The sequence below is a fragment of the Cervus canadensis genome, chromosome 16, assembly GCF_019320065.1.
Source record: "Cervus canadensis isolate Bull #8, Minnesota chromosome 16, ASM1932006v1, whole genome shotgun sequence".
NCBI classification, from domain to species: domain Eukaryota; kingdom Metazoa; phylum Chordata; class Mammalia; order Artiodactyla; family Cervidae; genus Cervus; species Cervus canadensis.
The window spans coordinates 36,450,425-36,464,741 of record NC_057401.1 but is presented as its reverse complement, the minus strand read 5'-3'; the positions used below and the strand labels follow the sequence as shown (position 1 = coordinate 36,464,741).

Sequence of the window (14,317 nt, the reverse complement as noted above, 5' to 3'; positions counted from 1 at the left end):
TTCCTTGTAATCTTCTCCCATAAGCCTACTATATTCTGAATGTGTTTAACTAAATTACCAAGTTTTTTTTTAAGTAAATATACCTTTAAAAAAAAAAAACTTTTTATTTCTCATTGGAGTATTGCTGATTAGCAATGTTGTGATAGTTTCCGGTGAACAGTGAAGGGATACAGCCATACATATAAATATGCCTACGTATTAGAATTCTCCAGAAGAAACTGAAACAATAGGATAGATAGAGAGAGAGGAGAGAAGAGAAAAAGAAATTAATTTTAAGGAATCAACCATCATGATTGTAGGAGCTGGAAGGTCTAAAGCCTATAGTGTGACCAAGAAGGCTAAAAACTCAGGCAAGAGTGGATATTCCAGAGGGTAGGAAAGAGTTGAAATTCCAGAGGGCAGACCAGGCGGTCCTGAAACTCAAGCAGTGATTCTATGTTGCATTCTTAGGACAGAATTGCTTCTTCTTCAGGGAATCTCAGTCTTTGCCTTTAAAGCCTTCATCTGATTGAATAAGGGCTACCAGGTGTTAGAGAGTAATCGATTTTACTCAGTCTAATGATTTAAATGTTAGTTATGTCTTTAACGGGCTTCCAAGGTGGCAGATGGTAAAGAATCCACCTGCCAAGCAGGAGACAGGGGTTCAATTACTGGGTTGGGGAAGATTCCCCAGAGAAGGAAGTGGCAGCCCACTCTAGTATTATTGCCTGGGAAATCCCATGGACAGGGTGCCATTTCCTTCTCTAGGGGATCTTCCTGACCTACGGATCGTACTCATGCCTACTTCATTGGCAGGCGGACTCTTTGCCACAAAACCACCTGGAAGCCCTGTTATGTCAGTATTAATTACCAATTCGCCATTCAAATTCGCCAACAAATAAATCAATCTGATAGATTGGGAATATAGACACAAAAAGTTTTTTTCCCATTACTTACGGATTTATGACACTGCGATGACTAATGTTCTTCTTCCAAACCTCAGAGATACCCTGGTGGAGGGGAAATGTCTAAGCCAGTTTTGATATGTTGGTGCAATGGAACCCTAACTTAATGTATTCGTTCTGCCTATGGAGATTGACAACACATGTAGGGGGGAAACTATTCAAAGTGATTGAAGGGTGCATTTTTTTTTGGCTGGTTTTAAATACTATGGCTCTGTCTCTCCCTATTTGCAATCCCTCCCTTCACCCTTCTAAAAGAAAATTGAAGGTAAGAGAATAATACTCATCAGAGACAACAAAGAGAAACTTAGAGCCTAGTTCTCAGCTTTGTACCACTAAGATGAAAGACGGTAAAGAGTAAACACAGACGCTTCATGTGTGAACAAGCATCTTGTGAAGAAGCAGAGGTAGAGTAGAAAAGAGGCTATAGACACAACCAGTGCGAGTGCCTCGGGTGTGTGGCACGACTGGGTGTCTCTGAGTACGGGACACAAGCAAGATGCATTTTGGTCATTTGGGGGCTCGGCCTCTATGGATGGATGTTCAGTTTGTGCACAGGGCACTATATCTAAAGGTTCACCATTTATACTGTAAATCCATGTTCAGTCCTGGAGAGCAGGCAGAGAGGGCAGAGACTCTGTCCTGTGCCAGAGTCCTGGAACCCCAGAGAAGATCCCCTTCCTACAGAAACTCACCCAGTTCACAGGACTCACAGGTCTCTTAGAGCTAGAGCCTGTGAACACTCAGGGCACACTCCCAGGCTCCTGGTGGCAACCTGTCCCCTGGGAAGCCCCCAAATTTCATATACCCAGCGTTTTTAGAAGTTCACATTCCGTACCACCCAGCAGACAGCAAACCTGATCTGTTGCCTCCTCTGAGGGGCCAGGGGAGAGACAGGGTGTGCACCCCATTGATAGCATGGATCTGTGAAGGGGTGGTATGAGCACCTCAGGGCTTCAGAAAGCACAGCTGGGCAAGGATGAGTGGTGGTGAAGACATGTCCCCCAGTAGCATCTTCTTCTGGTTCCTAATGTGACATCTCATTACTAGAACTGTCATTTAACTAAACTGAAATTGGATGCTTCTGATTACTCCCCAGAGCCCAGCTCCCCAGAAGCCACCTGCCCTGTTACTTATACTCCCTTCTCTAGGTGTGAGCCCCAAGTAAAGTCTGGAGGGGCAGTTTTCTATTTCTCCCCTTTTCTTGTCAAGGTAAACTGATATCATAGTTCAGGTTGTGTCAAGAATAAATAAAGTTTTTTTAATGTTGCTTGAGGGATGAACACATTTTTCTAATTTGCTCAAACACATCTTTGAGGCTAGAAGCATACCTGTGTGGGAGAGCCTGAGGAAGCCAGTGGGAGAGAGTGAGGCACAGAAATGAAAGCTAAATGAAGGAGAGCAAGCTCATTTGTATCCATTTTTTTTTTAGATTCCACATATAAGTGCTATCACGTATTTGTCTTTCTCTGTTTGACTTACTTCGTTTAGTATGATCATCTCCAGGTCCATCTGTGTTGCTGCAAATGGCATTATTTCACTCTTTTTAATGGCTGAGTAATATTCCATTGTATATATGTATCACATCTTTATCCATTCATCTGTCAATGGACATTTAGATTGCTTCCATGTCTTGGCTATTGTAAACAGTGCTGTAATGAACACTGGGGTGTATGTATCCTTTCAAACCATGCTTTTCTCTGGATGTACACCCAGGAATGGGATTGCTGGCTCATATGGTAGCTCTATTTTTAGATTTTTGAAGGAAGCTCCATACTGTTCTCCCTACAAATGAACTTATTTACAGAAAGAGACTCACAGAATGAACTTAGAGAATAGATTTATGGTTACCAGGTGGGAAGTGTGAGGAGGAAGAACAGATTGGAAGGTTGGGATTGACATGTACACACTGCATTATTTAAAATAGATAACCAAAAAGGAACTACTGTAAAAAATAAATAAATAAATAAAATTTTTAAAAATAAATAAAGTGAAGGAGAGTGAGACTCAGAATGAAACAGACTTAGATTTATACCCTAGAAGACTTGAGTTTTCTTGGGAAAATCAAGAAGACTTGATTTTCCTGGGTCAGGAAAATCACTTGGAGAAGGGAATGGCTACCCACTCCAGTATTCTTGCCTGAAGAATTTCATGGACAGAGAAGCTGTCTGGTGGACTACAATCCATGGAGTTGTGACATGACTGAATGACTAACACTCTCTTTCAGCTTATCTTACTAGGGTCTGGAACCTCTTATTGGAGCTAATTAACCTCTTAGTTTCCTCATCAGTATAGTGGCTTTGAGTGATCATTGACTCAAGATGGTATAAGTAAATTTGACACTGAATATGTGTATAATCAACATTGGTCTGTTCTTCCCTCAATTTTCCCATTACTGAGAGGCCTTGGGAGATAGGAATGAGGCAAGGAATTCAGTATCAGAGGTTTTGTTGAGAATGTGAGTCTTAATCACTCTCTCGAATGGCAAGAAGGAACTGGCCTGGCTGGTGTCAGAGGGTTGACAGTCTTCTCTGTTGGTCTGTTTCTCTACACCCACGACCTCTCCTCCTGCTTCCCTTTGGGGTATCTTGCCTTTTTATAGTACCTCTGAGGGTGAAAAAGGGTAAACTTCCCCTTGCACAAGATATCCAAGGGTAAAGACAGAACCACTTCCTCTTTTTCAGTACCTCTAGGGGAATCAAGGATGGAAACACTTAGGCAACCACCACTACAAGCAAGTGATTATGACAAGGGGGTTAAACTTCAACATGTGAGCTCATTTAATGGGTCAGTAAGTCAGTCTTAAAGCCCAGCTCACATAAGCCTGAAATCCAGCTCAATCTACTGAGTGAAATTTTGATGAACACACATTCTCTCATGAACAATAGGTTTAGGTTAGATTTTAACCTATGCAGCCCCCAAGCTCTGTCTGAAATCAGCCATGCAAACAAGTAGCTGTCCCATCCCTAGACAACTAACTTCTCAGGCATTAGTGAAAGACCAGCAAAGAGGTCAAGACAGGGAAGCCCCAAGTCAAGGGTGGGAAGTAGCCTGACACACTTGGACTCCTAGGATTTCAGCACCTTTCTCAGAATTTGTTCAGCCTGAAATAATACCTCTTCCTGCAATAGCATTTCATATCTAATGCCTATGATCCTAGGTATGCAGGAGGAAGAAGCCAGAGAGGAGCTTAGAGCTAATGCAGACAAGACTGAAGGAGCGGGCAGCCTGCAGTCACACTGAAAGTTATGAGCCAGAGCTGGGGTGCAAACACCCAGCTTCCAGGTAGCTGAGATTAGGCCCCCAGTTTTATTGGAACAATGTATAAGGCCCCAGTTTTATTGGAATAATGAATACTCAAAGTTCAAATACTCCTGCTTTGGGGTAGTTGGTAACAAGTTCTCTAGTACTCAAAAGGAGAAGAGAATGTGTTTTCATGTAATATCAGTACCAGCAACTATAACTAATAAGCCCTAAAACAGATTTCTCCAATACCGTGAGTTTGTTTCTTGCTGATGTGAGAGCCAAAATGGGTGTTTCTAACCTGTGGGAGGTGCTCCTTCAAGCAACATTCAGGATTCCTTCATCCTGTGGCTTTCCACTCTCTTCCACCTATGACGCCAAGTAGCGGAAGGGGATCCAGCGGGTAGTCAGGCGTGTGGGGGCTCTGGGTCAGGATGGGAGATGGTACACATCACTTCCACCCACATCCTTCACAAGACCACACCCAGGACTCCCAGCTGCCAGGGAGTCATACTTTGAACCAGGAAGAATAAGAAATGTGTTTTACTGATCCAAGAAAGGAATGTGATTTTCAGAGTAGATGAACTTTAAAAATTATAATTGTTTCCTTGATTACTCAATAGAATGACCTCATTTCTTTTTCCTTTCCAGTTAAACCTGAGGCTCCTTTTGACGTCAGAGCCGTCTATCGTGAGGGAGCAAATGACTTTGTGGTGACATTTAATACATCACACTTGCAGAAGAAGTATGTGAAAGTATTAATACATGAGGTAGCCTACCGTCAGGAAAAAAAAGAAAATAATTGGATGGTATGTAGGCCAACTATATTTATGCATTGTAAAATTTATGCAGATGTGTATAAAAGTATCTTAATAAGTAAGTTATATGTATAGATTAAAGTATATAAAAACTATAAAATAGAAACTTCTTAATGCTATGTATTTTATAATCTCAGAGGTATCTTTACCTGAGAAATGTCCCTAGAAATTTTATGCTTGAAATGAACCCTTTATTTAAAAAATCTCCCCCCCCCAAAAAAAAAATCTCCCCAAAGTGTAAAAGGTTTAAGCTTCACAAAACCTGGATCTTCTCTGGTGCATTCTTGTCCTAGCTCTCATTTTTTTCCTTGCCCTATTTTTTGTCTTTATAATGTTTCTTAATGACATATATTAACCATTATAGATTGAGACCAAATTCATCCTCTCTATCTGGGAGCCTGAAAAAGAATCACATTTAGCACAACTCTCACAGGCAAAGCAGGCAAAAAAAAAAAAAAGAAAGAAAAGTCATCAAGTTGTAGCCACGATCTGGTTTGATGGAGTTGTGGGAAATAGCCTGAAGTAAGTAGGAGAGGAGATGCAATATGTTCTTCAATTTTTCTCAAGTCTGAGTTCTTAAATCCTTGAAGTAACAGCTTAATTTTCATCCTTATAAGCTGGACAGTTATTTAGACTCCATGAGTCCCTGCAGTTGGAATGGTCTGACTGGCTCCACAATCTGTATCGAGGAGAAAATGGAAGAGAATTAGGTCTCGGGGCATGACAGTTGCTTTCTCAGGGGGAAAGAGATCCTACTTATCCATACTATTTTCTTTTCTCAGGCCACGATTGGTCTTTTGTGTTTGCAATTTGCTGCTACAAACTACTTATATAGGTGTAATGCCCACCCCAGACCTCCTCCTATCTCCACTGACACATACACACACAAACTAGTATGTGTGTTTGAGCCCATCCTCTTCTGGGGTTTATCTGAAAATTGCATCAGTGGGAAAGCAGAGAAAGGAATAATTTTGAATAAATGGTACCAGGACAATCAGTTAACTGGGAAAAATTAAGTTTAATGCTTAACTTGCCCCATACAACAAAAAAAATTAAAATAGAAGATGATTTAAAGAAATTATGTAAAAGTGAAACTCCAAACAGGCTAAAAAATTTACAGATAAATGTTTATATAATCCTAAAATGAAGAAGAACATTCTAAGCATAAAAGCAGTAAAAGAAAGCATAACATGGAAACATGTAACTACATAAAAATAGATGTTTATAAATATCAGCACATGCAATAATCAAAATCATAAAGCGAATTAGAAATTAGGCTTAAATTGCCACACATACAACTGACAGATAGTTAATATTCTTAAAATAGAAAGGTGTCTTATAAAATATTAAGAAAAGGACAAATAAGGTGATAGAAAAACTAGTAAGGAAGTTGGAAATGTCTCACGGAATAGGAAATATATAATTTAAATCAGTATAAAAAAACTAACAATCCGATAAATACAAATGAAAGTAACAACGGGTATTACTTTGTCCCCATCAGATTGATAGAACACTTTTTCCTCTTAAGGATGATAGGCAGTGTTGGAAAGACTGTGTCTCTGTATTGTTTTTCACAATGAAAAATGACATCTCTCCAGAGGAAAATGATTCTTGCTCACTAATCTTACCATTCCCTTTCATCTCTCCTTGGGGTGTGAAAAGGGAGAGAAAGAAAAAGAAGATACTGAAATGTAGAAAGTAAGGTGGGAGCCTGGGAGTGACTGATACCCGAGTGGAAGAGCCCAACTCACCTGATTAAAGATAGAGACCCATTGCCTCACTGCCCTCCTTGACCACCGGCAGCATCGTTGGTGAGCTCACACGCTCGCTCTGCCCCAGTTCTGCTGCTGACACCACCACTTCAGAGCCCCTTTGTCTAACTAATGTGAGACAGCCTCAAGAGAGTGCCCACATGACCAGAGACACTCAGCTCGAAATGATTTGGGAATCATGGCTAACGCCTCTTTTTCCACCTTAAAAATGTAGTGCCTTTTTTTGCTCCTCAGCGTGTGAATTTAACTAGCACCAAGCTGACACTTCTACAAAGAAAACTACAACCCAATGCCATGTATGAGATTAAAGTTCGGTCCATCCCTTATGCCAACTATTTTGAAGGCTTCTGGAGTGAATGGAGTCCAAGTTTCCACTTCAGAACTCCGGAGACCAATGGCACAGGTGAGAAGTGACTAGAACTTGTTCCCCCTGGTACTTTATCTGTCAAAGTGTGTGAGTGACAGTGAGAGGCAGAAACACGAAGCGAACCCGCAAGTTAGGGCTCCCAGAGGGCATTCTTACACTTTCCCTGAAAAATGACCTGCCGTCTTTGCCCCTTTGTGAAGAATGTAGGCAGAGTGGGACTAGGACTGTCAGTAGCTGCTTGGCTGACACAAGCTTTCAGGACTCAACTGTCCCTAGGAGCTCCTGGGAGCCTCTTGTTCTAAACAAAAACACCACCAATGCCTCTAGTTTTACCAGTTCAGACTGGGATCCCAATGCTCCATTTCTCTAAGGCCCTTCTCAGGGAATACCTTTGCAGATGGCAGATGGGTAGGCTGATGTGGTTTTCCCATCCCTCCTTTTCTAGAAGAATGAAAATATCCCACGGGTCTAAGAATTTGAGAACATCCAGAAGAACCAAAGAAACACAACTCAGGCAGACCACTGGGAACCCAAAACACCCCCCCCCATATACCTTCCATTTAGGGGATGAGCAGAACCACTCTGCTGTACCAGCCTCCTCTCGTCACCCTGGGAATTGCTAAGGCCACTATAGGGAAGAGCATCCCCTCATTATCCCTTGCTTGTAGCTTCTTTCTCGTGGTGGCAGGAGTCAGGCAGGGGGTGCTGCTATCTTTAATGCTGAGTCCCTTTTAAATTTCAGGTAACAGGTGTTCTGGACCTAGTCACCTAAGTCAGTGCTGAAACTATGTACAAGCCCCTGTATCCTTGTCTTTTGAAGTAAAAAGCTGACTCAAGAGTTAACAATTGGCACATGCAAAGATATATAAACATAAAATAGCTGTTGGGCTGGGATGTGCATGAATGCTCAGTCGTGTCCCACTCTTTGTGAACCTATGGACTGTAGCCTGCCAGGCTCCTCTGTTCATAGGATTTTCCAGTCAGGAATACTAGAGTGGGTAGCCATTTCCTCCTCAGGGAATCCTCCCAACCCTGGGATTGAACCCATGTTTCCTGCATTGGCAGGCAGATTCTTTATCACTGAGCAACCTGGGAAGCCACTGGACTGGTGAACTGGAAACAGTTTAGGTTACAAATCCACCGCACAGCAGAATTAGCATTTCACAGTTTCCTGAAAGATGCAGATAAAGACCTGATACACATTCCCAAGTTGTTTTTAACAGGAAACAGACCTCCACCAGACGAAAATTGCCAGACTCCAGAGCATAGATCCTAGACTGATTGGAACCAGAAGGCTGGTGATGCTGACTCCCCATTACCTCATCACCAACCAATCAGAAGAATGTCCATAAGCTGATCATGCTCTGCTCTTTGAATACTATAAGACTTCTCATTCCCCCATCCAAGGCAGGTCACATAGTCTTGAGGGCATTAGCCCACTGTGACCCTTTTTGCCTGGCAAAACAATAAAATCTATCTTTTGTAATTCACTCAAAACACTGTCTCCGTGTTTCTATTCAGGACCAGTAAACAGAGGCTGAGTTTCGGCAACAGTGCCGCTTACTGAAGCTAAAATTCCCCCATAAAAGCTAGTACATCATCCTCTTTACTGAAAAGCAAACTTTCAAGAAATATTAAATGGGCTCAAGTTATTCAATAAACTCAAAGCATCCTGAAAGTCTCCCCCATCACATGCTTAACGACTACTAACCAAGATCTGTCCTTGCCTTCCAGGGGAGACAGATCCTGTGTTACTAACTATCAGCATTCTGAGCTTCTTCTCTGTGGCTCTGATGGTCACTCTGGCCTGTGTGTTATGGAAAAAAAGGTGAATTTCTTTTACTAATCAAGAGAGTGGTTATGGTTATTTGCGATTCCAGACAGAACTCTAATCGTATTTATGGATAAGAAAACTACAAAGAGAAATAAGGTATTTCAGGAATTACAGTGCCCACCCTCATCCTCAGGCAGTGATGAATTCCCATAGTTAATTTCACAAGAGGTAAAAATATATAAACTGTACACAAGGCAAGCCCTCCCCTCAAACCTTTCCACTAAAGTGTCCTAAGAGACTAAGAGCCATCCCTCCAGAAAGCTTCTGCAAGTAAAGGCACCCTGGGAAATGCAGATGTTTTTGAGTCTTCAGCACACAAACTCAAGGCCCTTTGGCCTTCTGCCCCATGAGAAGGCCATGCTTATTTCATCATTTAGACACAACCCATCAGGTTATTAATGTTTTAGCAAGATGTCCTCAGAGTGTCACACATCCCCAAGATACTTCAGTTTGGAAAGTACCAACCTAAAGCAATTTCCCTGGGCAACTTAGAAAATATGTCTCTCTTCCACCAAAATCAGCACAGAGGAGTTGCTGCCAGTGAAGAGAAGAATAAAATGACAATGCCAATTCTGGGAAGTAGATGAGCAGATCATATTTTACTTTCATTGCTACACCATTGCCAAGCCTCATTGTCCCTTTTCTCTGGGGCTCCTTCCCAGGAGTATATCTTTGTTGTCTTGTTCACAGAATAGATCACTGACCACGGTCTCTGGTCCAACCTCTCCATGGACCAATGGGACACTGAGGCCCAGAGAAAGCAGGTCACTTGTCCAAGGTCATCCACATAGTGTGGCAGAGCCAAGGGAAAAAATCTGCTCTTCTGACTGCTAGCTCAGAATAAGTGGGAAGATCTATGTGTCTGCTCCTTACTCCTTCATCTCATCGTCAATGTCCTCTTATTTCAGAATTAAGCCTATCATATGGCCCAGTCTCCCTGATCATAAGAAGACTCTGGAACAACTGTGCAAGAAACCAAAAAAAGTGAGTGCTCCTGATACTTCTGTCACTCTGTCAAAGGCTTCGCAATTGCCAAGAATGACATTGTAGGATGCAGACAGGCTGAACCTCAACTGGTCTTTTGTGCATCACATAACCAGGGTCCCTCAGATGATGCCAGCAGCAAGTTTCTGGAAGCAGGAATCTAAAATGCAATACAAGTCTCAGAATTTCCTGGGCTTCCCCAGGGATGGAGGGCATGGCAAGTGGTCACTTTAGACACTGAAATGTCACAACACCTTCAGAGGCAAAGAGTCAGCTAGAACGTGGGTAATTCTCTGACATTCCCTGTAAACCGTTGTCAGAAAGTTCTTTAGCTGTTTTCCTGAGCAGATCATTTGGTGATGTGTCTGTCTGGTGTAGTCTTAATGTCTTCTCTCTTTTTTGATGCAGAATTTGAATGTGAGTTTCAATCCTGAAAGTTTCCTGGACTGCCAGATTCATAAGGTGGATGGCATTCAAGCTAGAGATGAAGCAGAAGGCTTCCTGCAAGACCCTCTTTCTCTGCAGCTAGAGGAGAGTGAGAAGCAGAGGCTCAGAGGCGGGATGCAGGGTCCCAGCTGGCCTTCCGAGCAAGCAGGCATTACCCCTAAAATTTTCCGAGGAGAGTCACCATTCAGATGCCTGGCTGGGAATGCCAGTGTGTGTGACGCCCCTGGGCTCCCCTCCTCCAGGTCTCCTAATGGCAGGGAAGGTGGTAAGAGCAGACCTCTAGTGTACCAGGACATGCTGCTTGGACCTGGAACTACAAACAGCTCCCTGCGCCCTCCGTTTCCATTCCAACCCGGAATCCTGACATTGAACCCTGTTGCCCAGGGGCAGCCCATCCTCACTTCCTTTGGATCAAGTCAAGAAGAAGCCTATGTCACCATGTCCAGCTTCTACCAAAACCAGTGAGTTGTAAGAAACCCAAGATCAGAACCATCATGGTGAATGAAGATGACTGAGTCCTACTCTCCCCCACAGCACAAACAAACAAATTGAACGTGGTCCGTCTACCTGGTCAAGGGTTCTGAAGCAGCGCTTCTGGGGCAGGAGGCAGGAGACAGGGGCATTCTGTTTCAGGCAACGCCATGATTCATTTATTTCAGAAAGGAAAAAAGGGAAAGAGGGAAAGGAAGGATGGAGGAAATGACAGAGGGTTGGGGAGGACAGAAAGGGAGCAAGGGAAGAAAGAGGGAAAGGAGAACAGGGTGTTGGATACCATGATCAGGACTCACTGTGTACACAGCGCAGTGCTGCGTCCTCTGCACATCTTGTCTCGCTGCATCCTCACAGTAATCCTGGGAGGTGGGCTCAATTAGCATTATTCCCTGTGTCACAGATGATGAAACTGTGGTTTAAATTAATCTGTCCATGTTCCCCACTCAGCAAGAGGTAGAATCAAGTTTTGCTGCCCAGGAGTCTAGCTGGAGTCTCTTCCAAGTCACATGGCTTCCTCAGTCAGGGACTGTCCTACTCTGCAGTGCCAAACTTCACCTAGATCCTGGTCACTCTATAATGTAGTTGTCTCCAACCTTTTTGGCACCTGAAACCAGATTCATGGAAGACAATTTTTCCAAGGATGATGCGGTGGGGGTGGGAATGGTTTCAGGATGGTTCAAGTGCATTGCATTTATTTTGCACTTTATTTCTGTTATGATCACATCAGCTCCACTTCAGGCATTAGATTATGGAGGTCGGGGATCCCTGGTATAATGCATTGTCCAAACTGGGTCACTTTTGCAGGTGAAAAGGAAAGTTATAAGTTATCACTCCAGGACAATAATTGTAAACTGAAATGTCCCAGGAAAATGGGGACCTATGTTCACTAGAACTAAAAGAGCTACAAGGAAGATGGTGGGGAGGAATGGTCTCATGATGTATGAAGCACCACAACCAGCCATGTCTACAAAAAGCTACAAAGCCCATTTTATTCCATTTTTCTTAACAAGTGCTTAAAGGAGAATCAACTAGAAGCCCAGAATTTCTATTGTTACTTACTGTTAGGACCCTCTTGCTCCTGCCACCCAATGACTTCCCTTGATAATGGAAGAACCTCTTACTGACTCTGGACACTGATGTATTCGAGCAACGAGCCAAGGCAAACTCTCCTCTGTGTGTAGAGACTCCCCAACCCAAATACATCTGCTGTCCCCAATTTCTACCAGTATGAATGCTGCCAAAAACTTCACGGAGAAGGAATTACAAGCCCATGCTGCACGTGAGCCAATTGTGGCCATGTTCTTGAAGGTTTAGAGAATATATGATGTGTGTCCTCTTGCATTTCTTGGTCCAGATAAATAATTAGAGACTGTCTCAAGCCAAGTCAAGACAGCAGAGCACTCTCAGCTCAGGGGAGTTCAGTTGATCCCTTTCCACAGATCCCCAGACCACCCCCAACACAACCCTGACTCTGGGTGTACATAGACCAAGAAGGACACCAGTCTAAGATCAATGTTGCTGTTTAGGAGTTGGTCCTTGTTGTTCTTGTTGCTGTTGTTTACATTTTGCATTTTTTTCTTTGTTCTGTTTTCAGTTTGTTTGGGTAGGAGACTAAGTTTTTTATTTTTTTTTAGTTTTTGTGTTGGTTTTGTTTTGTGATGTCTCTGAAGGGAGTTTTAAATAGTGGACTAATAGACCTTATCTTTGGCTTAGATGCCTAATGATAATCAGATCAGTGCAGAGTTGTGCCTTCCAAGGCCTTTTCTCTGAATCAGTAGTAATGACTATAGTCCCATAATCCCTTAGATTTGCTCAGTGCTTTTGTGATTTTTCAAAGCACTTCCATAGCATTATCCATTTAGTTTTCTTGGTATGTATTTATGGAAATCTTGCTCTGTGCCAGCCACAGTGGTAGTCTGGGAGGTCTAAGACAAACAAGATTGGGACCCTGCCCTTAAATATCTAATAAAAGGTAGCTTTCAAAATGAGTGGTTATAACAACACAAAATGCTGTAATGGAGATATGTTTAAAGTGCCCTGTTGGAAGGCAGTCAGGGAAAATGCCACAAAAAGGGGTGCCCATCTGTGTGGAGGAAAAGCAGAATCTGCCTGGCATGTGAGCAGGAGACATTTGCCAACAGGTGGACGTGGGGTCTTTACCTTCTGGAGAAATGTGAACCAAGTCTCAAGAAACAGGTTATCACAGGAAACCTCACAAGCCTCTTGCACCTTAGTCACAGAGGTCCTATTTACTTATTATCATCATCTTTGCCTTATGTGAAAACTGGGACATGGACAGGACGGGTAAGTTACTCAACCTTACATGTCAAGTCAGGACTGGAAGGTGTAACTGTATCCCTTATGTAAATAAATCATCTGTCAAAGAAAGAAAGGGATAGGTCTCAAGGAAGATCAAGTTCCCTCCAGCTTTAAAATCTGTTTTAATGTTGTTTGACGCAGATTATCATTTGAATTCAGTGTGTGAATGTCTGTTACCAGAGGTGTGTAAAATCTATGTATCATACTCTTATAATCATAACTGCTGCTAATGCTTGATTATGTACTCAGGGACTGTGTATAATGTAAGATGACAAGTTTGTTCTGACCAACCCCCTTTGGGATTTCATTAAAACAGAAAAACTCCTGGTCAGAGACAGTGTATAAACCAGAGATGCAAACTGTTTGTTCTTATAGCATGAAATGAAAATTGATAATTAGGCAGCAAAATTGGTCAATTAAACAACCATATCTGAAGCTAGAAAACCTTGGCTTATTCGACAGACATTTTACCTTCATTTGATTCTCAGGGGAATTGGCTTCAGAAAAGTCAGGCATGGACTGTTTCGAGACAGACTACAAAACTTGGAATGGGCTAGGAAGATTGTGAGCATATGTGATCAGACAGCTAGAATGATGCAGATTGGATGGCATTTCTGCCAGTCCAGTGGTTTTTCTTTGAAGGTATTCTTTAACATATCCATTGTTCACTACACTGAAAGTCTCTGATTTGACTGTGTACTTTCCACATGCATTACAAACATTCTGCAGAGCTGCTAAGTATATTACATATATCCGATGTGTGTTACAATCATATATTTAATTAAATGCTACAGAACTCTCTGTGACTGCCTTTGTCTTCTTGAAATAGGAATAGAAGGCTAACTAGAATGGGCCACACTTCTCCTCAGCCACTGGAGGCGTATCAGGGTCATTTGCTGTCTTTTTATGACCTGGGGTTTTCATAGGAAACTTTTTTCATCAGTTAAGTCATTCATTTGTAAATTAACGAACTAGCAATTTGTTGAGGATCTGCTCTGCATTACTTTGCCCTAGGCTGATGGGCAAAGATGGGATATTTCCAGCTCATAATCACACAGGGACAAAGACTCAGAGCAACAACGTTGTACCAGAGCAATGAG

The 14,317-nt window shown here is 42.4% G+C and overlaps 1 protein-coding gene across 1 annotated transcript in view; it reads left to right on the top strand.

Moving 5' to 3' along the window:
• Nucleotides 1-14,023, top strand: part of IL7R (interleukin 7 receptor) — a 31,598-nt gene extending 17,575 nt beyond the window's left edge. The window contains exons 4-8 of the mRNA XM_043489045.1: nt 4,836-4,993; nt 7,009-7,177; nt 8,876-8,969; nt 9,884-9,959; nt 10,368-14,023. Coding sequence (XP_043344980.1) covers nt 4,836-4,993; nt 7,009-7,177; nt 8,876-8,969; nt 9,884-9,959; nt 10,368-10,871 — 1,001 coding nt within the window. The 3' untranslated portion in view covers nt 10,872-14,023. The remainder of the gene's footprint in view (nt 1-4,835; nt 4,994-7,008; nt 7,178-8,875; nt 8,970-9,883; nt 9,960-10,367) is intronic.
• Nucleotides 14,024-14,317: the final 294 nt, after the last annotated feature.